The sequence below is a fragment of the Oncorhynchus clarkii genome, chromosome 25 (assembly GCF_045791955.1).
Source record: "Oncorhynchus clarkii lewisi isolate Uvic-CL-2024 chromosome 25, UVic_Ocla_1.0, whole genome shotgun sequence".
NCBI classification, from domain to species: Eukaryota; Metazoa; Chordata; class Actinopteri; order Salmoniformes; family Salmonidae; genus Oncorhynchus; species Oncorhynchus clarkii.
Window position 1 is genome coordinate 2,353,529 of NC_092171.1, and position 24,911 is coordinate 2,378,439.

The 24,911-nt window shown below is 42.3% G+C and overlaps 1 protein-coding gene across 2 annotated transcripts in view; it reads right to left on the reverse strand.

Moving 5' to 3' along the window:
• Positions 1 to 24,911, reverse strand: part of LOC139383749 (BRISC and BRCA1 A complex member 2) — a 207,483-nt gene that overhangs the window by 42,209 nt on the left and 140,363 nt on the right. For both annotated transcript variants that reach the window (XR_011628781.1, XM_071128309.1), the window contains exon 7: positions 14,924 to 15,033. Coding sequence is in view for 1 of the 2 variants with exons in the window: in XM_071128309.1 (XP_070984410.1) it covers positions 14,924 to 15,033 (110 nt within the window). In the remaining variant the exon portion in view is untranslated. The remainder of the gene's footprint in view (positions 1 to 14,923; positions 15,034 to 24,911) is intronic.

Below are 24,911 nucleotides of genomic sequence, written 5' to 3' on the forward strand. Positions count from 1 at the left end.
ATTATAAAACGTAACGATTCATTGTAGCGTTGGCATAGTAACAGTGTCGGAAAAAGTACCCAACTGTCATCCTTGAGTAAAAGTAAAAGATACCTTAATAGAAAATGACTCAAGTAAAAGTCACCTGGTAAAAATCTACTTGAGTAAAAGTCAAAGTATTTGGTTCAAAATATACTTAAGTATTAAAAGTAAAAGTATAAATAATTTTCAAATTCCTTATATTAAGCAAACCAGATTAAGCAAACCACCGTTGTCATGTTATTTAAATTTACGGAAAGCCAGGGGCACACTCCAAATCTCAGACATTTACAAACAAAGCATTTGTGTTTAGTGAGTCCGCCAGATCAGAGGCAGTAGGGATGACCAGGGATGTTCTCTTGATAAGTGCGTGAATGAGACTATTTTCATGTCCTGCTAAGCATTCAAAATGTAACAAGTACTTTTGGGTGTCAAGGAAAATGTATGGAGTAAAAAGTACAATGTTTTCTTAAGGAATGCAGTGAAGTACAGATAACCCAAAAAACTACTTAAGTAGTACTTTAAAGTATTTTTTACTTAAGTACTTTACACCACGGCATATTAGAGAGGAAAGGTTTAAAATGGACACATAATATAGTTTTAAATATTGGTATGAAAAAAGTTGCAGATTAGCAGGAGCTTGTTTGACAAGTGTAGGTCCATAGCCAGGGTTCATTCAAGGTTCAATCATGTTTGGTGATGGTACTATACACAAAAGTGAAGGAAATTGCTTTTTACAAATCTGACCCTGGTCAGTTAAAAGACTGTTGATTGTCTGAGTGAATGCGTGTGTAAGGGCCAGGGAATCACCTTGTAAGAAAGAAAAGAGGATTCAAACTGACAAAGGCACTAGATTCTTAGTCCTTATTTGTTCTCACACGGTCTCTCGCTCTCACACACACACGCTTCACTCCACCCGAGTCACCAAAGGTGACTTAATCCTGCGTTGATTAAGTCATGGGCGGTCTTGTCACTGCATGAGTGTGTATATGTTTGTGTATGTCCTGTATTCAGTAAATATGTCATACGGAAGGCTACGTTGCTTGAGGGGTGGGGGGGGGTGGGGTTGTTCACACAATGACTCCTATCCATTGTGGGTGGAGTGCTACGAGTGGAGTCACCAGCACAGGCAGAAGCAGGGACACCTCAGGGGTCCTTGGAGAAGGGTATCATGGGACCAAAAATCGCTCAGGACTTAGGCCAAATTGCCAAGTGGATTGGTAACCCACCCAAAGGGATTTGGGGTATATTTTCAGACCGTTTAGTGAAAAGGGAATAGCATCTGCTATTAAAACGTTGTCGTAATTCATTTCAATGCAGTGAGCCGTAGTCACCAGATGAGCGTTAATCTTTCTGTGCATACATGACATGGTATACAAGTGCTCACTAAAAAGCATGAGCTGGCGCACAACCAGAGAAAATGATTTAGTGTAGAGGTGCTGACTAACGGTGTATACACTGTAAGCTATAAAAACAAAGAGTCGCACACTCCATATGCACAACCTCCCAGTAATCTATTGGGTAAAAAAACACCAACGTTTCGACATCACTGTGCCTTCTTCAGGGTCAAGTGCTCACTGACAGCGTTTTGCAAATAAATTACATGGTCTCAATGTCACTGAAAGCATTCGTTTCGACTAGCATCATAGTTCTCTGTGAAGGCCGAGGCCCTACCCCCGAAAGAGGTGTCACCAAAAGATCCTCAACCCCCCCCCCCCCCCAAAGTAGAATATGTCACTAGTCCTAAGTAGCATGAGCGTATCCCTATTTTTTGGGGACCAGCCAGCACCTCTTCGGTCATTGTCTTCAGGCAACAGTTTGGCACTGTCGTGACCCCCTAGCCTGGTAAACACCCTCATTACCTGTTCAGTTGTTTCAATCCCACTTTATCTATGTGGAATCTTGTCATTTGCTGATATGCCCCTGGTGTAAAGGGCTTCAGTGGTACAATTTGTGCTAAGGGGGGGAAGTAAAGTGTCTCATTGAGCTGAAAGAGAAGGTCAAAAGTGAATTTGGAATATTTGGGAAAATGTAACGTTCAGATCACACCCAACCCACTTCTTTGGCACAGAGGGTTCCCAAAGTTCCCATAGACCTACATTTGTGTGTACAGTGCATTTCCTGTTTTGGCCTAATGACACTCTCCCTTTAATCCGTGGCAATATGCATCTGCAACACAGCTGTTCTAGTTAATGTCCTGACATGCCAAAAAGAGTTTCTAAAGAAACTTTGATTACAACAGAAAGGTTTCTAGAGAAACTTTAATTATGACAAAGACAGCTTCCACAAACCAAAGAACCTCAAGGGCATAAGCTAAAATTGTGGCCTAGTAGAAAATACTTAATTCATGATAATACCACCCGTAAAACTAGGAATTGTGGGTAACGTAGTCTCACGACCCTTCCTCCGTCACTCAGTCAGAACCCAAAGCAGGTAACTCAGGGAGGGATGATGATGGGTCAACCATGGACACAGCGACCATGACAGGGGAGAGGCTGAAGTCTGGCAGCATGGTGTTGTGTAGAAAAAAGAATCCCCCCCCACACAGTGTAGCACCTGGAATTCCTTGGGTGCTTTTGATATTCATGAGGGAGTGGGTAAGGTCTGTGGACTCGCTCAGTCATCGGTGCATTGAGGAACAATCACAATTATGTTGCAAGGATAGGTGTGTGTGTGAGTGAGGATGGTTCTGGTGGGTGCCCGCGGCTATGCTATGCTGCTCCCTCTAGATATATGGGGTTATAGGCAGCTACAGGATAAATATTATAGAGAGGAACAACGCAAATAACTTGGCTGCTTACAATGGTTCACAAGTACACATATGGAAAAGCATACAAGCACACTAGAGATGTGTAATGCATGTATTACAAGCAAAGGCAATTGCATTCACATATGCACACACACAGACCCAAACATTGCTCTGCCGCAGCCTAAAACTGTCTCTCTCTGTTGATTTTCTTTGGCTCCCAAATAGGCTTTGGTTTGGGGGCAGAGACAGTGCCCACTCGATTCTTTTATGTAACACTGCAGGTTTTCTGGGTAGAGCGAGAGGCTAACGACTCATCTCATAGACTGACTGGGTACAGTCAGGTCCAGACCAGCCAACGGTGGAGAAGAAAAGCGAGAGAATGGAGAAAAAAGGAGAGGTAACAGGGAGGCAGGAAAATGAGTAAAGAGAAGGATGGAAGAGACATGGGCTGTCAATCTAAACCTTGTATATGGCTGACATTGGTAGATGCCTTGTATATGGCTGACATTGGTAGATGCCTTGTATATGGCTGACATTGGTAGATGCCTTGTATATGGCTGACATTGGTAGATGCCTTGTATATGGCTGACATTGGTAGATGCCTTGTATATGGCTGACATTGGTAGATGCCTTGTATATGGCTGACATAACCAAGTCCATTTAACGTTAAATGATTTAAATACAATCGGTAGCATGAAATTGAACTTGAGGCTCAAGTCATTTCACAAGATAGTACAGCACAGCCTGTCCTTTTCAAGTGGCTATTGAATGTACTTCTGAATAACAACAGTACATGTTAAGGTTTTTTGTATGCCGCACTTCAATATCCCAATGAGAGGAACGAAGTCAACTGCATAAACACAAAAGCGTAGGTGAAGATCCTCTCTTAACCGAATCAATGCGTGAGGAAGAGTGGTGAGGACCAGGCATGAAAGTATTTAAGTCCGAGCGAACTAGCGTACAAACGAACGCACAATAGCTACAGCCCATGTATAGGCAAGTACATACATGGGTATCAGTGGAATAGCTATGAAGTATAGTATCTCTCTCTGGAACGGCTGGTCTGTTTGAAAAGAGAGAGAAAGGTACAACGTCATAGCTCTGAGGGGATTAAAAAAGATTCACTTTCTCCCAGAATGCCTTAGATCCTGGAGCTACCGCAGCCCTCCAAGGAGAGAGAAAAGGAGAGAGGGAAATGAGATATCAAACGTCTCTCTCAAGTCCCACTCTCTTTCCTTCTCTCTTTGAGGCTCCGCCAGAAAGACTGACTGGGAGGCGAGAGAGAGATCAGGAGCGGAGAGGAGGATGAGGGGAGAAGGAGGGGGAGAGAGAGAGCGAGCGAGAATGAGGAGAGAGTAAAAGGAAAGAGAAAACGTTTTCTTTGCCGGGTCAGCTTCAAGGGAAGGGGGACAGAAAGCCAGGGCCAAAGTGGAGCGAGAACACAAGCAACAAAGACACGGGCATAGGGAACACACACAGACATACAGTGAGCTCCAAAAGTTCACTTGTATGTGTATTAAAGTAGTCAACGGATTAGTATTTGGTTCCATATTCATAGCATGCAATGATTACATCAAGCTCAACAAACTTGTTGCATCCTGACTAAACAAACTTGGTGGATCCTCTTGCTGTTTGTATTGTGTTTCAGATTATTTTGTGCCCAATAGAAATGAATGGTGAATAAGGTAATGTGTCATTTTGGAGTCACTTTTTTTGTAAATAAGAATATAATATGTTTCTGAACACTTCTACATTAATGTGGATGCTATCATGATCATGGATAGTCCTGAATGAATCGTGAATAATGCTGAAATTATGAGTGAGAAAGTTACAGACATGCTAACCTCTCACCATTACAATAACAGGGGAGGTTAGCATTTTTGGGGGGTATGATATTTGTGGGTTTAACTTTCTCACTCATCATTATTCGTAATCCACATTAATGTAGAAGTGTTTATGTAATCCTTGCGCGTTAAGAATATGGGTACAAATACTAAACTTTTCACTGTTTTAATACACATAGGTGAATTTGTTCTAACACTATTGGTCTAAAACGGTTTACCCAATATGGATCAGTATACCTCAAATTAAAGCTGACAGTGCTGGAGTAGAGCCAAAGCAACAAAAAATGTCTCGCTGTCCCAATACTTTTGGAGCTCGCACGCACGCAAAGTCATAAGGCCCAAAGTCAACACGAAAATACTACACTCAAGCAAGCATACATAAACATACAAACATGAAATAGCTTGAGACTAAAGTTATTGAGGTAAATACGGAATTAAAATCTTCGGAATCTACGCTACGTTGTTCGGGCTCAACCTTTTTCCTCAAAGGGCCAGATATGTCCATATTATAGTAGGGTCTGCTGTGCAGCCCTCTCTCTTACATCTCTCCTCCCCAGCGCCACACGCTCCCCCTTTCCCGCTCTCCTCTTTCATGCCTTTAGCCTCTTTCTGTCCATTCTCCTCACTCAACTGGCCGAGGAGGGCGCCGAACGCCACTGCAGCCTGGTCTAGCACATGGGCAAGGTCAAGCCTGCGAATGCACAAACACAGACACACATAGCTGAGCTGGCATGCTTCTCCTCTTGGTTGTTAGTAGGGTGGACGCAAGCATTCTCAACCTCATTGAAAATAAATATGGCACATTTTCAAATCTGTTACTGCAATCGCAATTCACTTCCTGAATTGATGGGAATGGAAATTTAGTTGACGAATGATCCCGACCCCGGTGGTCTATAGCACTGTCAATGTAGTGTGGAGAGTGCAGGGGACTAACTCATAAACAAAACATCTTTAAGTGTAAAAAAAAAAAAACTTTTGTATTCACTAGTCAGAATAAGAAGTCTCAATTGGTGGGAATGAAATGGAACAAGTCACATCCATTAGATTGCTCTGAGTTTTAATTGATGAAAAGTTATCCTCATATGAAATGTGTCTGTAGCAAAGTGATGAAATCTGTTGGTATCATCAGAAAGATTAGTGGTTTGGTTCATCAGGCTTGCTTCCTAAGTCTATAATATTGCTTAATTTGCTCATCTCTCATTTACCGTAATATTGTCTGGCCCAGTATATATGCCTCCTACCTACACAAATTACTCATCATACAAAATAAATGTGCAAGACTAACCTTCTCTAATTACCTGGCTCCATCCGCACCTTGGTTTAAGAAATAGTCAGTTATACACTTTCATCTACAAATACTCATAGCTCCCAGACAGTTTACCTAAACCCTTCAATGGATTATTCCAGGTTAATTCTGAAATCCAACTACATAAAACAAGACACTGCGATAACCTTCACCCCTCCCCACTGCCGCACCTCACATAGTCAATTCTCTATCAGATACAGAGGTACCATCCTCTGGAATTCTTATCTTCACATTGCCAAAACCTCATCATCCTTCAATAACGTCAAGTTAAGACTGGGGGTCAGCCCGATGAACATAACTACCCAATAATCCCCTCCAAGTAGCCTAATTCTCACACACAATCACACATTGTTTGCGAGACAGAGCGTGAGCACAAGACAGAGCGCCACCGCAAGACAGAGAGCGAAACAGAGCTAGAGACAGAGAAGGGGAACGAAAGATGGAGGAAAGGAGAAAGAGCTAGAGAGAATAGATGACCAACAGGGAGACAGTGAGAGAAAGAGACAGCTAGAGATAATGAGAGAAGAAAGGGAAATAGAGAAAATGGAGGACAGGAGAAACAGTGTGAGGAGAAGTAAAAAAAAAACAAGGGAGACAAAGAGTGCTGGGGTGTAGACCGAGAGAGTGAGGAAAGTCGAGGGAGAGGAGGGATGAAAAGAGACAGAGATAGAGGGGGCAGAGGCCCCTTAACCTGGTATGACAGGGAGTGCGCTCTTAAATAAACATCTCCAGAGATTATTCCAAGCACGAACGGCCAGACCAGGCCGGCTAGAGGGGGGCATGGGGTCAAGAGAGGGGATTTTTACATACCTGACACTCTGCCCTGACACACACATGCACACACACACAAACTCATGTACAGTACACATATGCACATACTTACGAACACTTAGATGTACAAACATATATGCGAATTAAGCAAGTATACACACACACACACACACACACACACACACACACACACACACACACACACACACACACACACACACACACACACACACACACACACACACACACACACACACACACACACACACACACACGCCCACACACACACACACACTCACGCCCACAGACGCACAGTCACTCTCAGCCCCAGACACTGACTATGTGTCATCTATCTCTTTTGTTCTTCTTCTTTCTTTTTAAAGGAACACGAGTCCAGACACTGGCGTGTCGAATTATACATTGATGACATCATGCGCTGCGGTTTTCACAATGCATTTTTGTTTATCATCTTCTTACGCCTTACATGCTCTCCATCTGCATCCTACAAGTCTGTCTCATCTAGTCAAGTTTTTGAGGAGATTTGGGGCCAACTGTCTGGCAGTAATGGTCAGAAATGCAAATCGGAACATCTTTCTCCAGCCAGGAGAAAGGGCTCCTCTAGAGCCTGGTTCTCTTCAAGGTTTCGTCCTACTTATAAGGAGTTGTTGCTTGCCACTGTCACATTGGCTTGCTCTTAAAGGCCCAGGGCAGTCAAAAATGCTATTTTCCTATGTTTTATATATACAGAAATTATTCACATCCCTTGACTTTTTCCACATTTTGGTGTGTTACAGACTGAATTTAAGATGGTTTAAATTTGCCTCAAAGAAGGCCACCTATTGGTAGATGGGTAAAAAAAAAAAGAAGCAGACTTTGAATATCCCTTATTAATTACCACTGAGTCAATACATGTTAGAATCACCTTTGGCAGCGATTCCAACTGTGTGTCTTTCTGGGTAAGTCTCTAAGAGCTTTGCACACCTGGATTGTACAATATTTGCATATTAATATTTGTTTAATTCTTCAATATACACTACCATTCAAAAGTTTGGGGTCACTTAGAAATGTCCTTGTTTATGAAAGAAAAGTCCATTAAAACAACATCAAATTGATCAGAAATACAGTGAAGACATTGTTAATGTTGTAAATGACTATTGTAGCTGGGAACTGCTGATCTTTAATGGAATAACTCCACAGGCGTACAGAGGCTCATTATCAGCAACCATCACTCCTGTGTTCAAATGGCACGTTGTGTTAGCTAATCCTAGTTTATAATTTTAAAATGCTAATTGATCATGAGAAAACCCTTTTGCAATTATGTTAACACAGCAGAAAACTGTTGTCCTGATAAAATAAGCAATAAAACTGGCCTTCTTTAGACCAGTTGAGTATCTGGTGCATTAGCATTTGTGGGTTTGATTACAGGCTCAAAATGGCCAGAAACAAAGACCTCTCTCTCTCTCTCTCTATCTCTCTATATATATATACATTTTTCATTGTGGATCAGAAAAGGCTTGTCCTTGATTTGGCTAACACCACATGGTAATTTGTTCCTGAATATATATATATATATATATATATATATATAGTGGTGTTAGCCAAATCAAGGACAAGCCTTTTCTGATCCACAATGAAAAATGGGCAGTTGACATTTGATTTAAACTGAACTTAGAACGTATACTCTCTTCAAAGAGAACTACACCCCTGAACCGTATATCCGCCTGAAACTTACAAAAATCCAAAGGTCAGTTTGTGCACAACTCAGATCCGGCACCCTCCCTTTGGCTATAGAGATGGTAAAATTTGCCTACTGTGTGATCTTAGGGAAGTCGGAAACAAAATTAATTTAGTGTTTTATTGCCCTCTGTATGACGGACTGAGACATGTTCTTTTTAATAAAATGTTTGGCGATAACCCTGAAATATTCTGCTTATGGGACAAGCAGAGGCTTGAATTTACTTTAGACAGGCTCAGTTAGTTCGCAATTCCTGGAGGAGAAGGATACATGTATTGTTTGTGTAGTGTGGCTAGATGGTAGTTGTACTTGCCATGATTATTGCATGCGTATAATTTATCAAATGTTATTTTGTCTTGAGTACTAGGAAAATGGTACTCTGTTTAGTAGCGTCTTGCAGTGTTGTAGTACTCGAGACCGGTCAGCGCATAAAACCGCTTTGCCAGGCCAAATATTCTTGAATCATTAATAGGGTATCTTAATAGCATTTATATCTATTATAGACATGTTTGCGCAGTGGGGCACCTATAGACCTTCAGTGTGTGACAGTGGTGCACCTATAGGTCTTCAGTGTGTGACAGGTTAGTACAGTGGTGAACCTATAGGTCTTCAGTGTGTGACAGGTTAGTACAGTGGTGAACCTATAGGTCTTCAGTGTGTGACAGGTTAGTACAGTGGTGAACCTATAGGTCTTCAGTGTGTGACAGGTTAGTACAGTGGTGCACCTATAGGTCTTCAGTGTGTGACAGGTTAGTACAGTGGTGAACCTATAGGTCTTCAGTGTGTGACAGGTTAGTACAGTGGTGCACCTATAGGTCTTCAGTGTGTGACAGGTTAGTACAGTGGTGCACCTATAGGTCTTCAGTGTGTGACAGGTTAGTACAGTGGTGAACCTATAGGCCTTCAGTGTGTGACAGGTTAGTACAGTGGTGAACCTATAGGTCTTCAGTGTGTGACAGGTTAGTACAGTGGTGAACCTATAGGTCTTCAGTGTGTGACAGGTTAGTACAGTGGTGCACCTATAGGCCTTCAGTGTGTGACAGGTTAGTACAGTGGTGAACCTATAGGTCTTCAGTGTGTGACAGGTTAGTACAGTGGTGAACCTATAGGTCTTCAGTGTGTGACAGGTTAGTACAGTGGTGAACCTATAGGTCTTCAGTGTGTGACAGGTTAGTACAGTGGTGAACCTATAAGTCTTCAGTGTGTGACAGGTTAGTACAGTGGTGAACCTATAGGTCTTCAGTGTGTGACAGGTTAGTACAGTGGTGCACCTATAGGTCTTCAGTGTGTGACAGGTTAGTACAGTGGTGAACCTATAGGTCTTCAGTGTGTGACAGGTTAGTACAGTGGTGAACCTATAGGTCTTCAGTGTGTGACAGGTTAGTACAGTGGTGCACCTATAGGTCTTCAGTGTGTGACAGTGGTGAACCTATAGGTCTTCAGTGTGTGACAGGTTAGTACAGTCATGAACCTATAGGTCTTCAGTGTGTGACAGGTTAGTACAGTGGTGAACCTATAGGCCTTCAGTGTGTGACAGGTTAGTACAGTGGGGCACCTATAAGTCTTCAGTGTGTGATAGGTTCACGATTCTGAAATGACAGCAACCGTAATACCAGGTCACTCATGTAGGAGAGTGCACTTTCTGTAAAACACAAAGGGCCAGTGGTGTAGTGGAGGCTACACAGGAATAAACCGATGAACCCCTTTTATTTCAGTGGGAATTGTGTATACTCCCTTCTTAATACTTACTGATGCACATCAAAGTAGAGTAGTGGAGGTATATGATTGATCAATTATGTAGTACAATAGAGAAATCATGCACAGAGTAGCCTACACAATCGCAAAGCACATGAAACATGCTCGCTGCACACAGCCTAGTTTCTGCGGAATATCATCTGCAGGCAGCAAGAGCGTACAGCTCTCAACTGGTTCTGGCATGGAGCAGCTCACAGATGAATGACATCGGTAGCCGGTAGGGTTGGAACGACGTTTCAACTGGTGACATCTACCAGTAAATGCTAACTTAGGTAACAATGGGTATGCAAACCAGGTATTAAAAACATTTTGTCCTTAGTTTTGGTTAGTAGACTATTTGTTATGTGCAATTGTCCTCATGCCTCATTTGCATCAGGGGTGTAGACATTGATCGGCCTGGGTGGATCCATGTCTACACCACAATTTTTTTTTACGGATTTAAAAAAAATAGTGTTATTTTGAAAGTGAAAATCTGAAAAATCTATAGGAAAACTCCCGAAGAAAGATACGAAAACATAATTTTTCACACAGGTTGCCTTTTCTTCCCTGGGCAAGCCATTTGGGAAAATTTTGGCAAAATTTGAATATACCAACTTCTCCAGGCACCACAACAACACTGCAATAGGGCCAATGGAAAGACAGCATTCACACACAACATGCTGTTAAAGGATAAGCTGTCCATAAACTCAGACATAATAAGCCAGTAGGTCCCAATCATAAGATGGCAAAAACACAACCACTAAGCATTTCCCAATCTAAATGTACATCTACTACTTCCCTTTGCAAAAAATATTTCACGTTTAGCACACAAAGTAACCTGTGACCTACATTTCAAAGTGGAACTGACAGCATTTGAACAACTTTCGAGATATGAAACAAACTGACAATCATATCAGTCAAAAATATCCAATTCCCAGTTCATGCCACAAAACCAACTTTATAAGAGGTTTTAAAAATAGGTTCTATTTGACTGAACGTTCCATTGACGTACACTAAAGCATTGTTGGCAGAATAGATGGATGCAGTTCAAAGCATGATTCATATAATTCACCAATACATTTCTTGGTAGTCTTATCAGGTTGTAAATTGGTTGCTATCAGGTTATAAATCACAGCTGACTTGGTACATTGTTTGCTGCCTCCATTTGGGATGCACGGTTTCAATTTCCATTACTCAATATTCTGGACAAAAACGGACAAAATGTATCTAAGTCTGGGAACGTCAATATAATCAAACTAGCAAGGGCAATGATCACAAGTAAGTCATGTAGCAAGCTAAAAACAGAGCCTAACGTTAGCTAGATAGCTAACTAGCTAGCTGCTAGGAGGATGTCATGTCATGCAATTGGAGGAGTGGGTGAGTGACTGACTTTTTCCCCTCATCTCATTTTTCAGTGGCTAAACATATCTAGAGATGCAGGTGTCATTTGGTAAGCTAGCAAGAACTTGAATGACTGTTATCCTGTTAGCATCTCTCTTGCATTCGCAAATTCATTCTGGCTATCTACTCAGAATTCAGAGCACTCTTGTCTGAGTGTGCAGAACAATTGATGAATTAATTTATGAACACGCGACACCCGCTGAATACGACCGGTGACAGTAAATGTAGACAAAGAAGTAATAGTTGGTAAAGAACACTCTAGATCAGGCCTGGGCTACTCCAGTTCTCAGGGGCCTGATTGGTGTCACACGTTTGCCCCAGCTAACACACCTGCCTCCAATAATCAACTAATCATGATCTTCAGTTTAGAATGCAATTAGTTTAAAATCAGCTGTGCTAGAGATGGGGAAAAAGTGTGACACCAATCAGGCCACTGAGGACTGGAATTGCCCAGGCCTGCTCTAGATAACATGTAAACAGCCTAACCAGCCTTGCTACGGCGAGCAACATTGTCAGACTTCTCTCATTTGTGTCTGGAAGTAGCTAGCTAGCAAGCTAGCCAACTTTAGCAGTTAGCCTGGGTACTTGGTTGGGACAAGCATGCATTGGCAGGCCAACTGCAGAAGGACGAGGAGGCAACTATTCCTCATCGTTTAAAACCTGTTGAGGATATGGCAGACTTATGCCCCCTTTGGAGGAATTGGGTACCCCTAGTAAACTGAAAACATTTTTTGTCAAAAATTGCTAATATATGCATATAATAATTATTATTGGATAGAAAACACTCTAAAGCTTCTAAAACCGTTGGAATTATGTCTGTAAGTATAGCAGAACTCACAGGGCAGGCATTCTTCCAAACTAGTTTTGTGGTCATGAAAGTTGGAGCAACTTTGACGTCATCGCCCCCACCCTTCCCCCACACTTCCCAACCACTTATGGATCTGGGGACTATGGATCTTCTATGTCTTCCACTAGATGTCCTCATTCTGTAGAGCGTTTAATCGTTCAAATCCCGCGAGAATTGGCCCTATGGGAGTGATTTGAGTAAGTGCCGCGAGAAAAAACCTGTGCGTTAGGGCGCGAATTGGTCACAGCCATTCCTTTGTTCCAGTACTCAGAAAAAGGACCAGAAGATGACCGGTTGAATTGAAATTTGTTTTGTGTGTTTAAAACATAAAGCTTGCTTCTGCACTTAGTTTGACCTGTTTAGTCGACATATAATATGTAATTTTGAAGTTTTGATGCGCAACTTTTCCGGACCAGAGGACATTTTGGGTGCATTTCAGCTGATGTTATTAGCAGTAGCTAATACAAAGACGCAAGACTTGAAACCAAACGATGTATTGGGTAAGTATGAAGCCTTCCAGAACATTCTGAACGAAGACCATCGAAGGTAAGGGAATATTTATGCTGAAATCTGTGTTTCTGTTGACTCCAACATTACGGAGAAATGTAGCTTGTATCTGAGCGCCGTCTCAGAATATTGAATAGTGTGCGATTTCTGTAACGTTAAAAAGAAATGTAACAAAGCGATTGCATAAAGAAGCAGTGTATCTTTCTAACTATATGTAGAACATGTATATTTAGTCAAAGTTTATGATGTCTATTTACGTTATCTTGCCGCGCTACCTAGATTTCCTGCGGACATTTTTGAGTAATTTCTGAACATGAACTCAATGTAAATGGACATTTATGGATATAAATGGCATATTATTGAAAAAAAAAAATGTACTGTGTAACATGTCCTATTACTGTCATCTGATGAAGATTTTCAAAAGGTTAGTGAATGATTTATTTTTTAATCCTGCTTTTATAATTTTATATTTTCTGGGACAAAATGGCTGCCTCTTGTCTTGGTTTCGGTGGTGGTCTAATATAAATATGTGGTGTGTTTTCGCCGTAAAACATTTAAAAAATCTGACATGCTGGGTAGATGAACAAGGTGTTTATCTTTCATTTGAGCTATTGGACTTGTTAATGTGTGGAGGTTAAATATTTCTAAGAATATTTTTGCGTTCCATGCGCCACGGTTTGAGCTGAACGGGGGGGGGGGGGCGTTCCTCTAGAGGAACTCCTGGCATCAACAGGTTTTAACAGTGCAATTTTGACGGCCAACTAGCTGAAAAGTTTGAGGGTTTATCTAATGTTCCTTTGTTAGATTTTTAGCTCATCTTGCTCTGGCAAGTATTAGTTGTTGATCTTGTTGATGTGCATAACTGAGAGCCTACCTTTTCATGGTTGTTTGATCAATAGGAATGTGAAGTTCCCAAATGTAAAAGGACTTTTGGCGAATGCGTTCTAATGATCTAAAGTCACACTGTTACTACTGCCTGTAAACACACAGTCCAGTTCAAAGTGAATGATGGCAGGCCTCTGTGGCAAATGGCTTGTTTTCATAAAGCCTACTGTATCTCTGATTGGCTATAGTGCACCGGTCTGTGTAGACTCCAATCCTGGATAAGACAGATATTTGTATTAGGTTTTATTTAATGCAGTGTCTATTAATTGTCCAAACGCACAGACGCTTTCCCACTATATATTGCTATAGAATTTTCACAAATCCCTAAGTATACATAATTCCCTAAGAATTTATGAAAATGTGAAAACGACCATATCTGGTCGCTTGTCTTCTTTTTTCTTTTTTAATTCTTCTTGGAGGTGTATGTGAAATGATTTTAATAAGTTTTGTAAGTTCCACTTTAAATGCAACATGTTTCACACAACATGGTTTTCAAAGAGATGGCTAACAGCAGCAAGCGCGCTGCAATGAAAAACACAGTTCCACTCACCAGATGATGCTCATTGAAACTTAACTTCTGGTTGAAAGTTATTATTGAAAAGGGAGACGCTAACAAATTAGCAACAACATCCTCTTTGGTAACACCTGCTGCAAACTAGCCGACAACAAAAGCTAGCTAGCTAGACCTTGGAAAAACTCCTGCTCGCTATTGCCTGTTGGCCATGAGTTTTTGTAAAAACGGTCCCACCCATTAAGTCAAAATGTAATTGGTTGATTCCACTGTCACTCCCTAATACAGTTGAATGGCAGATGCCTTTATCTAACATCTGACGGCCTAGCCAATGGCTGACTTATCTCCCCAGAGACCAGCAAAGAAAAATCCTGATGGGATAATATTTGTCTTCAGTGTTAACCCTTTCCAACAAAAACTGAATAGATTAAATCAGAATATCATTGAAAATAATACTATTATTATCATTATTATCATAATCATTATTTTATAAATCCCTAAACCCTTTTCTGAAGGCGTAGAAGGCCAGTGGTTCCTCAGCATGCATTTATTCACTATTCTGAAAGTCTAAACCATACAGCACCAATGACCATATTAACTGATTCATACACTTACTGTTCAATGCTGGGGGACAGGTAGAGTTTAGGGAACACTTGGGTGGCCTCTGCGTCTTCAAAGCTGACTGAGAGAAGAGCCACGTCTTCCCCAGGGTCCAACGTTGTGTCCTGAGGGAGAGGGGGAGTTAGTACTCACAAATAAGTATCATTTCACTTCTCCATGACCGGTATTTGTGAATTAATCAAATCAATGAATATCTTCCCCATACTGTAGAATATTGGATAAAAAAAAAACACAGTTGAGCTGTACTTCAGTGTCAAACTCAACCCTAACAAGTCCAGTTTAGCCTGCTTAGGGTCATTTCCCAGTCCAAGCCTGATTTAAGTACATCTGAGTGTATGTGTTTGAGATGGACACACAAAGAGAGAGAGAGGGCAAGAAAGAAAGGGCAAGAGAGACAGATAGAGAGAACAAGAAGAAGAAGAAAGAAAGAGATAAGAGACCAGATGATACATCTGATTAGTTTCACGCCGCGCTGACTTCGACAGCTGCAGCCGAGTAGTGGCGCTGATGACGGGAAGTACCAATCAAATCATGTGAGAGTAAAAGAGAGAGAGAGAGAGAGAGAGAGAGAAGCCACCCGAAGCCGCTCTAGATGAGCCGATCATGCTGATCCATCTCTTCAAGGTTTTGATTTCCTCCCCCCCTTCCCTTTCTATATCATTTTTCCTAGAGCTAGCCCCCCTACCATTATGGATCATCATTAGCAGGATCCAACATTAAGCGGCACTCACGGTTTGCGCTAAGCGAACGAGGGCTGGGGAGTTAATCAAATGTCTTACAGTCGGTTTGAACTCATCCATTTGTGCTAATCGCTGCCCTTCCCGGCAAGGGAATCTCCCCCACCACCATACGGTATGTGTTGAGGCGCGGCGCTACCAGTTTCCTTAGCCAGGCGTTTCAACGCGGCCAACCACGTAACCAAAGCAGGCACAATGAGGTCTGTCAAAGAGAAGATGCCTTTTCTTCGATAGATGTGAAACGGTTGAATGAGCCAAAGGCGGCTGTTTGCACTCCCTCATTGGGCAGTTTCTCTCAGAGTCAAAGCAGTTAATTGTATTTTGTGCAACCTAATTGCTATTGCGGTTGAGTTTGAATTAAAAGCGTTACAAATGAGGCTTGAGGGAGTTGGGTACATGACTCCTTCCCATCAACGACTCCCTCTCTGGTCCTGAATGAGGATGGCCACCACACTGCCCATGGACGTTGGGTTTTCCATACCACTGGTTCAATAGGGGGGGCTCAAAATGACCCATCTGAATTAGTCTCGGTGGCTCAGTTTTGGGACTTTGCCGTACCGGACTTCGTATTTCAGAAACAATATGAATAGAAATGTTGACATTTGCCTCTGCAGGCAAGGAGAAAGTTCTCTTCCATCTAGCCCGGTGCAGAAGAGTGCTGCACAACACACAACATATAACACTTCTTCCCACATTATATTGGTGTGTGTGTGTGAGTATGTACCAACAGCCACAACAATGACAATGGCTGCCTCATGTCTCATCCTGTCCCTCTTGTCACAGCCAATAACATAGAGGGAGAAAGAAAGGGGGAGTAAAAGAAAATAGTGTCTGACATTCAAAGGAGTTGCCTGATTGAATCAGCTTGCATCAATATAGTGGATGTATGCGCCAGTAAGCAACTACGCTCCCTCTCGAAAGGTGAGGGAGGAGGAAGAATAAGATGAGGGGGGAAGGTAAGGCATAGTCATTTCCCCCAGTTTTCACTGTCAAATTCAGGCCTCGTCTGTCGTCAGCGAGGTGACCAAACAGATACTTATTTGAAAGCAACGCTTGCGGAGAGAGAAGGAATGTACAGAAGGTGAGAGTTGGGGTGGGAAAGAACATCAGGTTCTTCAGCATGCGTAGCATTGCGTCACGGTCCTTGAGAGGCTTTCGTCTCAGACGCACAGTCAAAGGACCGTGTTTGGAGATGATTCACTTCGTCTCGTCCCAAAAAACGGCAAGCAGCTGTCAAAAGACATACGACATCACGGAAACAACAAAACGAGGGAGGACCCCGAACTCTTCTGTTTTCTTTTTACAGCTATCAACCACTATTAGTCTGCTGCAATATGCTGATACACACGTGTCTGTATGGGTACAATCCCTCTGTGCATCCACGCCTCCCTGCAGTTTTGGTTGAATAAATGTCCTCTTCCGTATGGGGCCAAAATCCTGACTTGTAATATGCATACAGAACTTCAGAACACATTCAGAACATACTCTAATGAGGTGTTCCAGGGACATCTCCAATCATGAGTTGCTGAGTGACAGAGGGGTAAACTCACAATTTCAGCCTACATGACCTTACAAATGGCCCAACTACATCCACCTGAAGATGATTGGTGGGAAAGTTTACAGCCTCACAAACGGCAGTGCAGATGTCAAAGTCTGGGTGCGACCTCCGAGGTAGAATACTACATTTGGCCTTAGTTTAGGAGGCTATCTCTGGGCTTTGACTTACCGAACTAAGAACTTAAGATCGGGTAATGTAAATGAATCAAGAACAGGAAAAGGATTTGTATGACTGAGGGAGTGATAGCAGTGGTGTTAACACTGAGAACAGAACTGAACCACCTACACATTTGAAGCTATAATTTTTATAACTAGACGGTAAGCGATATATTTGTTGTAAACATATATATATTTTTTAATCAACAATACATTTGTAGAAAAATACACATTTATGTAAGAAAATATCTTTGACAATGGGAGCTTTTAATGCCGACTGCAATGTGAATCCCCACAAACAAAAACAAGAGTCCCAAAGTGCTCCCCAAAAAACAAAATGCCTCTATGCGTTTATACACAGATTGTATGCTTTCTACAGAAATACACTTCGGGCCAAGTGCTGCCTGCTTAAGTACAGAGCAGAAAAACTAACAATTTTAAAAACCTTTCTTCTCTCCACAGGCCATAGGCAGGGCCTAATGAAGAACCTCTCCATGGGGAGTAATGAGTCTATAAAATGACCCCGGTTGAAGGACTGCGAGTCAGGGAGGGAGTCCTTAAGGAGGTGGGTGGACGGGGACAGTTACTTACTGCACACCCGGGAGTATGTGAGTCAGCCCCAAAGACTGGGGTTGAGAGAGAGGGTGTATGAATGTGTGTGTGTGGGGGGGGGGGGGGGCTGCTCGAAGTCAAGCCTTCACGTGGCCACTACTCCACTGTTAGCCTTGCTCCCTCCTCTCATCCGTCTTTCTCTCTCTCCCTCTCTTTTCTTCCTCTCGCTCCTTCCCTCTGTCTGTTGATGCCCTGTAGCATCTCCTCTCTGTGACATGTGACAGGTTGGAGATGTGACAGCTGTCCTTACGCCAGACCATGTCCGGCCAAAGTCACAACACGCACACACACACTAAACAGACAATGCTCTCGACAAGGGCAGTACGGAGGTAAAGACTATTGTCCGTCTTATTTGCCCATCTCCAAATGTCATGGGCACCGTCATGGGGCAGCTTGAGTGACACAGGGGTTATTGCATAAGGATGAGGGCAGCTGCTGGGCTTGCTTTGAGATTCTCTGTCCATCTGTCTGGACACAGTGTTTCACCGCCACAACGCAACCTGCCAGTCAACATTCTTGGAGGAAAGTAAAAAATCTTGAGGTCTACATTGAGAATGGTAATGAGCTGAAAAGAAACACAGCAAAACATGTAGGTGGGTGTCTGGGAGATTTTGAGGAGCTCTGACATTTCAATTGGGGCTTAGAGCTAAATGGTTCCTTTGCATGAGGGACACTAACCAAGCAAAATTGCCCAATTCTGATCCCAGGCTTTTTCAACTGGATTTCGGAAGCGGAGAATCAAAATCATCCATTCATGAGGAAACCACAACTAATTACGCTGTTGCATGCGACTTCTGGGTCCACTTTACAAATTGCCTACTATCAATGGGGTTGTCCATTTTGCTGAGAGCTGATAACGTCAATGTGCCATTAGATAGCAAAGCAGTGTCTTGTAGAGCAGTTTTCATTCCATTGATGTCAAAATGACATTTTCTCATTCAGAGGAAGCACATGAGGGGATATTGGAAGATCGTTTCATAACTAAATTTCTATGCATGCTTTTCACTGGGTTTTTCCAAGAATGGGTGAATAAGATGGAAGAAACAAGTGCACCACCATAGCTTCATCGTGTACAGCATAGTACAGAAACACTAAATTAACAGTCTTCTTTAAGTCTTCTTTAAAACAATCTTCTTTACAGTTTAATTTATCAGAAAGGTAAGGTTACAATTCCATGCATATTCAAGAGACCTAGCATTCAACTGATTGAAAAGATGTCCAAACAAGCAATGCAGAATGGATACATGTTCTGTGTTGTGGTTCATAGGCCTGATGTAAGCTTTGTGCCACAACGCCCAGAGGCGGAAAAGGGTATATCATTGGGTCAAGGTGGCTGTTGCCAATGCACGTCTCATCGCATTAAATGTTCTGTTCTGACAGACTTAGGAGGGGAGTTGAGGATGTGAGATTGTTCCTAATTAAGTGTTACTGTGTGACAGAAGGGAGGGGGGGGGGGATTTTGTGAGGCCAGTGCAGTATGCTCTCTATGGTAAGACGTCCCCAAGCCTTCCCAAACCTGCATACATATGCACGAATTGAGCAAAGGACCTGAGGGCCACAAATGCATGTGCCCGTGCACACACACAGACTATCCTACTTACATTCTCTCTCTGACAATGCTGGAATGCATGTAAAAGGTGGAGACGGGTAAGGTCAACCATTAACTAGCCGGCACCATGCCGTCATATTGCGTGCGGTGTGTAATGGCATCACTCTGTCATGAATATAATAGGGAAGCGATTACAGAGCACACACAAACACGCTCTTGCTGGACCCACCCCGGTGCCAAGAGTATACCAGGGACACCACGACCTAAACACACCTCAAGCCTGTTGCCATGGACATGTGTGTGTGTTGTGAGTGAGTGAGTGAGTGAGAGAGAGAGAGAGAGAAAGAGAGAGAGAGAGGGAGAGAGAGAGAGAGAGAGAGAGAGAGAGAGAGAGAGAGAGAGAGAAAACGTGTGTCAAAGTAAGGCCCCATCAGAGCTGGGTGTGGCAGCAAAGGGAACCCACGCTGTGGCAGTTTCATGCCAAGCTGTTCCAAAGTCCACTAAGAATATAAAGACATGGTCAACAATGACGAGAAAATATGAATAGTTTTTTTAATGGGTGTTGGTTTTGTGTAGTGTGTAAGTGAATACATAATGCACATCCACTGTTCCCGCTGTTATTAGTAGTTCTGTCAACAAAAGTCGCCAGGAAAATCAGGACCTTTCTGCAAAGGTCAACAGGAAAGATGTCTGTGTTAGTGTTGCTGGCATATCTGACGCAATTACCAAGGACATACAAAACTAGACTAAATGCAATCGTCAGAGTAGAGAGCCGAGGGGGGCGCCTAAGGCAATACGCAAGGCCGATAATGGGCGGAGGGTGTCATTGCTAAGTGTGACATTGGCAACAATGACTCACCAGCCATGATATGCGTTGTTAGGCATCTCTCTAGTCGAATCGTGAACATTTAAATATTTCCCAGCGCTGGAGTGGTTCAAAACACAATACACTAGGGCTGTCCCCGACTGTTCTTTTGACCAATCGATTAGTCGAAAATGTTAAGTGTATTTTTTCCTTATACAGCGCATTTGGAATGAATTCATACTCCTGGACTTTTTCCACATTTTGTTACGTTACAGACTTATTCTAAAATGGATGAATTTTTTTCCTCGATCTACACACACTACTCCATAATGACAATGCAAAAATAGTATTTTTTTTTGCAAAAAAACATTTACATAAGTATTCAGACCCTTTACTCAGTACTTTGTTGACGTGCCTTTGGCAGCGATTACAGCATTGATTCTTCTTGGGTATAACGCAACAAGCTTGGCACACCAGTATTTGGGGAGTTTCTCCCATTCTCCTTTGCAGAGCCTCTAAAGCTGTCAGGTTAGATGGGGAGCTTCGCTGCACAGCTATTTTTTAGGTCTCTCCAGAGATGTTCGAATTGGTTCAAGTCTGGGATATGGCTGGGCCACTCAAGGACATTCCGAGTCTTGTCCCAAAGCCAATCCTGTGTCTTGGCTGTGTGCTTAAGACCGTTGTCCTGTTGGAAGGTGAACCTTCACCGCTGTCTGAGGTCCTGACAGCTCTGAAGCAGGTTTTCATCAAGGATCTCTACTTTTCTCTGTTCATCTTTCCCTCAATCCTGAGTCGTCTCCCAGTTCCTGCTGCTGAAAAACATCCCAACAGCATGATGCTGCCATCACAATGATTCACAGTAGGGATGGTGCAAGGTTTTCTCCAGACGTAACGCTTGGCATTCACGCCAAAGAGTTCAATTTTGGTTTCATCGGAACAGAGAATCTTGTTTCTCATGGTCTGAGAGTCTTTAGGTAACTTTTGGCAAACTCTCTGGCCACTCTACCATTAAGGCCTGATTGGTGGAGTGCTGCAGAGATGGTTGTCCTTCTGGAAGGTTCTCCCATCTCCACAGAGGAACTCTGGAGCTCAAGGCCCTTCACCGATTGCTGTGTTTGGCCGGGCGGCCAGCTCTAGGAAGGGTCTTGGTGGTTCCAAACTTCTTCCATTTAAGAATGATGGAGGCCACTGTGTTCTTGGGGACCTTCAATGCCGAAGACATTTTTTGGTACCCTTCCCCAGATCTGTGCCTCGACACAATCCTGTTTTGGACAATTCCTTCGACCTCATGGCTTGGTTTTCGCTCTGACATGCACTGTCGACTGTGGGACCTTATACAGACATGTGTGTGCCTTTCCAAATCATGTCCAATCAATTGAATTTACCACAGGTGGATTCCAATCAAGTTGTAGAAACATCTCAAGGATGATCAATGGAAACAGGATGCACCCAAGCGCAATTTCGAGTCTCATAGCAAAGGGTCTGAATACTAATGAAAATAAGGTATTTCGGTTGAGTATTTTTAATACCTTTGCAAAAAAATCTAAAAACCTGTTTTCGCTTTGTCATTATGGGGTATTGTGGGTAGATTGACGAGATAAAAAAAAGATTACATTTTGTTTAGAATAAGATTGTAATGTAAAAGAAAAATTAACTTTTAACAAGGCACACATGTCAATTGAAATGCATTCCAGGTGACTACCTCATGAAGCTGGTTGAGCGAATGCCAAGAGTGTGCAAAGCTGTCGTCAAGGCAAATGGTGGCTACTTTGAAGAATGTCAAATGTAACATTTTGATTTTTTTAACAATTCTTTGGTTACTACATGATTCCATATGTGTTATTTAATAGTTTTGATGTCTTTACTTTTATTCTACATTGTAGAAAAGTGTACAAATAAAGAAAAACCTTGAAATGAGAAGGTGTGCCCAAAACCAATTGTGCAAGTTCTCCTACTTAAAAAGATGAGAGAGGCCTGTAATTTTCATCATAGGTCCACTTCAACTATGACAGACAAAATTATAAAAAAAATCACATTCACAGACAATCACATTTTAGGATTTTTAATTAATTAATTTGCAGATTATGGTGGAAAATAAGTATTTGGTCACCTACAAACAAGCAAGATTTATGGCTCTCACAGACCTGTAACTTCTTCTTTAAGAGGCTCCTCTGTCCTCCACTCGTTACCTGTATTAATGGCACCTGTTTGAACTAGCTATCAATATAAAAGACACCTCTCCACAACCTCAAACAGTCACACTCCAAACTCCACTATGGCCAAGACCAAAGAGCTGTCAAAGGACACCAGAAACAAAATTGTAGACCTGCACCAAGCTGGGAAGACTGAATCTGCAATAGGTAAGCAGCTTGGTTTGAAGAAATCACCTGTGGGAGCAATTATTAGGAAATGGAAGACATACAAGACCACTGATAATCTCCCTCGATCTGGGGCTCCACGCAAGATCTCACCCCGTGGGGTCAAAATGATCACAAGGACGGTGAGCAAAAATCCCAGAACCACACGGGGGGACCTAGTGAATGACCTGCAGAGAGCTGGGACAAAAGTAACAAAGCCTACCATCAGTAACACACTACGCCGCCAGGGACTCAAATCCTGCAGTGCCAGACGTGTCCCCCTGCTTAAGCCAGTACTTGTCCAGGCCCGTCTGAAGTTTGCTAGAGCATTTGGATGATCCAGAAGAAGATTGGGAGAATGTCATATGGTCAGATGAAACCAAAATAGAACTTTTTGGTAAAAACTCAACTCGTCGTGTTTGGAGGACAAAGTATTTTGAGTTGCATCCAAAGAACACCATACCTACTGTGAAGCATGGGGGTGGAAACATCATGCTTTGGGGCTGTTTTTCTGCAAAGGGACCAGGACGATGGATCCGTGTAAAGGAAAGAATGAATGGATCGTGAGATTTTGAGTGAAAACCTCCTTCCATCAGCAAGGGCATTGAAGATGAAACGTGGCTGGGTCTTTCTGCATGACAATTATCCCAAACACACCGCCCGGGCAATGAAGGAGTGGCTTTGTAAGAAGCATTTCAAGGTCCTGGAGTGGCCTAGCCAGTCTCCAGATCTCAACCGCATAGAAAATCTTTGGAGGGAGTTGAAAGTCCCAAAACATCACTGCAGTCTCACTGCAGTCCCAAAACATCACAACAGCCCCAAAACATCACTGCTCTAGAGGAGATCTGCATGGAGGAATGGGCCAAAATACTAGCAACAGTGTGTGAAAACCTTGTGAAGACTTACAGAAAACGTTTGACCTCTGTCATTGCCAACAAAGGGTATATAACAAAGTATTGAGATACACTTTTGTTATTGACCAAATACTTATTTTCCACCATAATTTGCAAATAAATTCATTTAAAAAATCCTACATTGTGATTTTGTGGATTTTTTTCTCATTTTGTCTGTCATAATTGAAGTGTACCTATGATGAAAAGTACAGGCCTCTCTCATCTTTTTAAGTGGGAGAACTTGCACAATTGGTGGCTGACTAAATACTTTTTTGCCCCACTGTGTGTGTATGTGTGTATATATATATATATATATATATATATATATATATATATATATGTGTGTGTGTGTGTGTGTGTGTGTGTGTGTGTGTGTGTGTGTGTGTTTTTTGCAGGTATATATTACCAGTATATTATCAATATATTACCAGTCAAAAGTTTGGGCACACACACACATATATGTGCCATGTAAGCTAACGTTCAAGTTCCTTGCTCAGAACATGAGAACATGTGAAAGCTGGTGGTTCCTTAGAACATGAGTCTTCAATATTCCCAGGTAAGAAGCTTTAGGTTGTAGTTATTATAGGAATTATTGGACTATTTATCTCTATATAATTTGTATTTCATATACCTTTGACTATTGGATGTTCTTATAGGTACTTTAGTATTGCCAGTGTAACAGTATTGCTTCCGTCCCTCTCCTCGCTCCTACCTGGGCTCGAACCAGGAACACATCAACAACAGCCACCCCCGAAGCATCGTTACCCATCACTCCACAAAAGCCGCGGCCCTTGCAGAGCAAGGGGAACAACTACTCCAAGTCTCAGAGCGAGTGACGTTTGAAATGCTATTAGCGCGCAACCCGCTAACTAGCTAGCCATTTCACATCGGATACACCAGCCTAATCTCGGGAGTTGATAAGCTTGAAGTCATAAACAGCGCAATGCTTGAAGCATTGAGAAGAGCTGCTGGCTAACCACACGAAAGTGCTGTTTGAATGAATGCTTACGAGCCTGCTGGTGCCTACCACCGCTCTATCAAATCATAGACTTAATTATAACATAATAACACACAGAAATATGGGCCTTAGGTCATTAATATGGTCGAATCCAGGAAACTATAATCTTGAAAACAAAACGTTTATTCTTTCAGTGAAATACGGAACAGTTCTGTTTTTTATCTAACGGGTGGCATCCATAAGTCTAAATTTTGCTGTTACATTGTACAACCTTCAATGTTATGTCATAATTACGTAAAAGTCTGGCAAATTAGTTCGCAAACTGTTGCATATACCCTGACTCTGCGTGCAACGAACG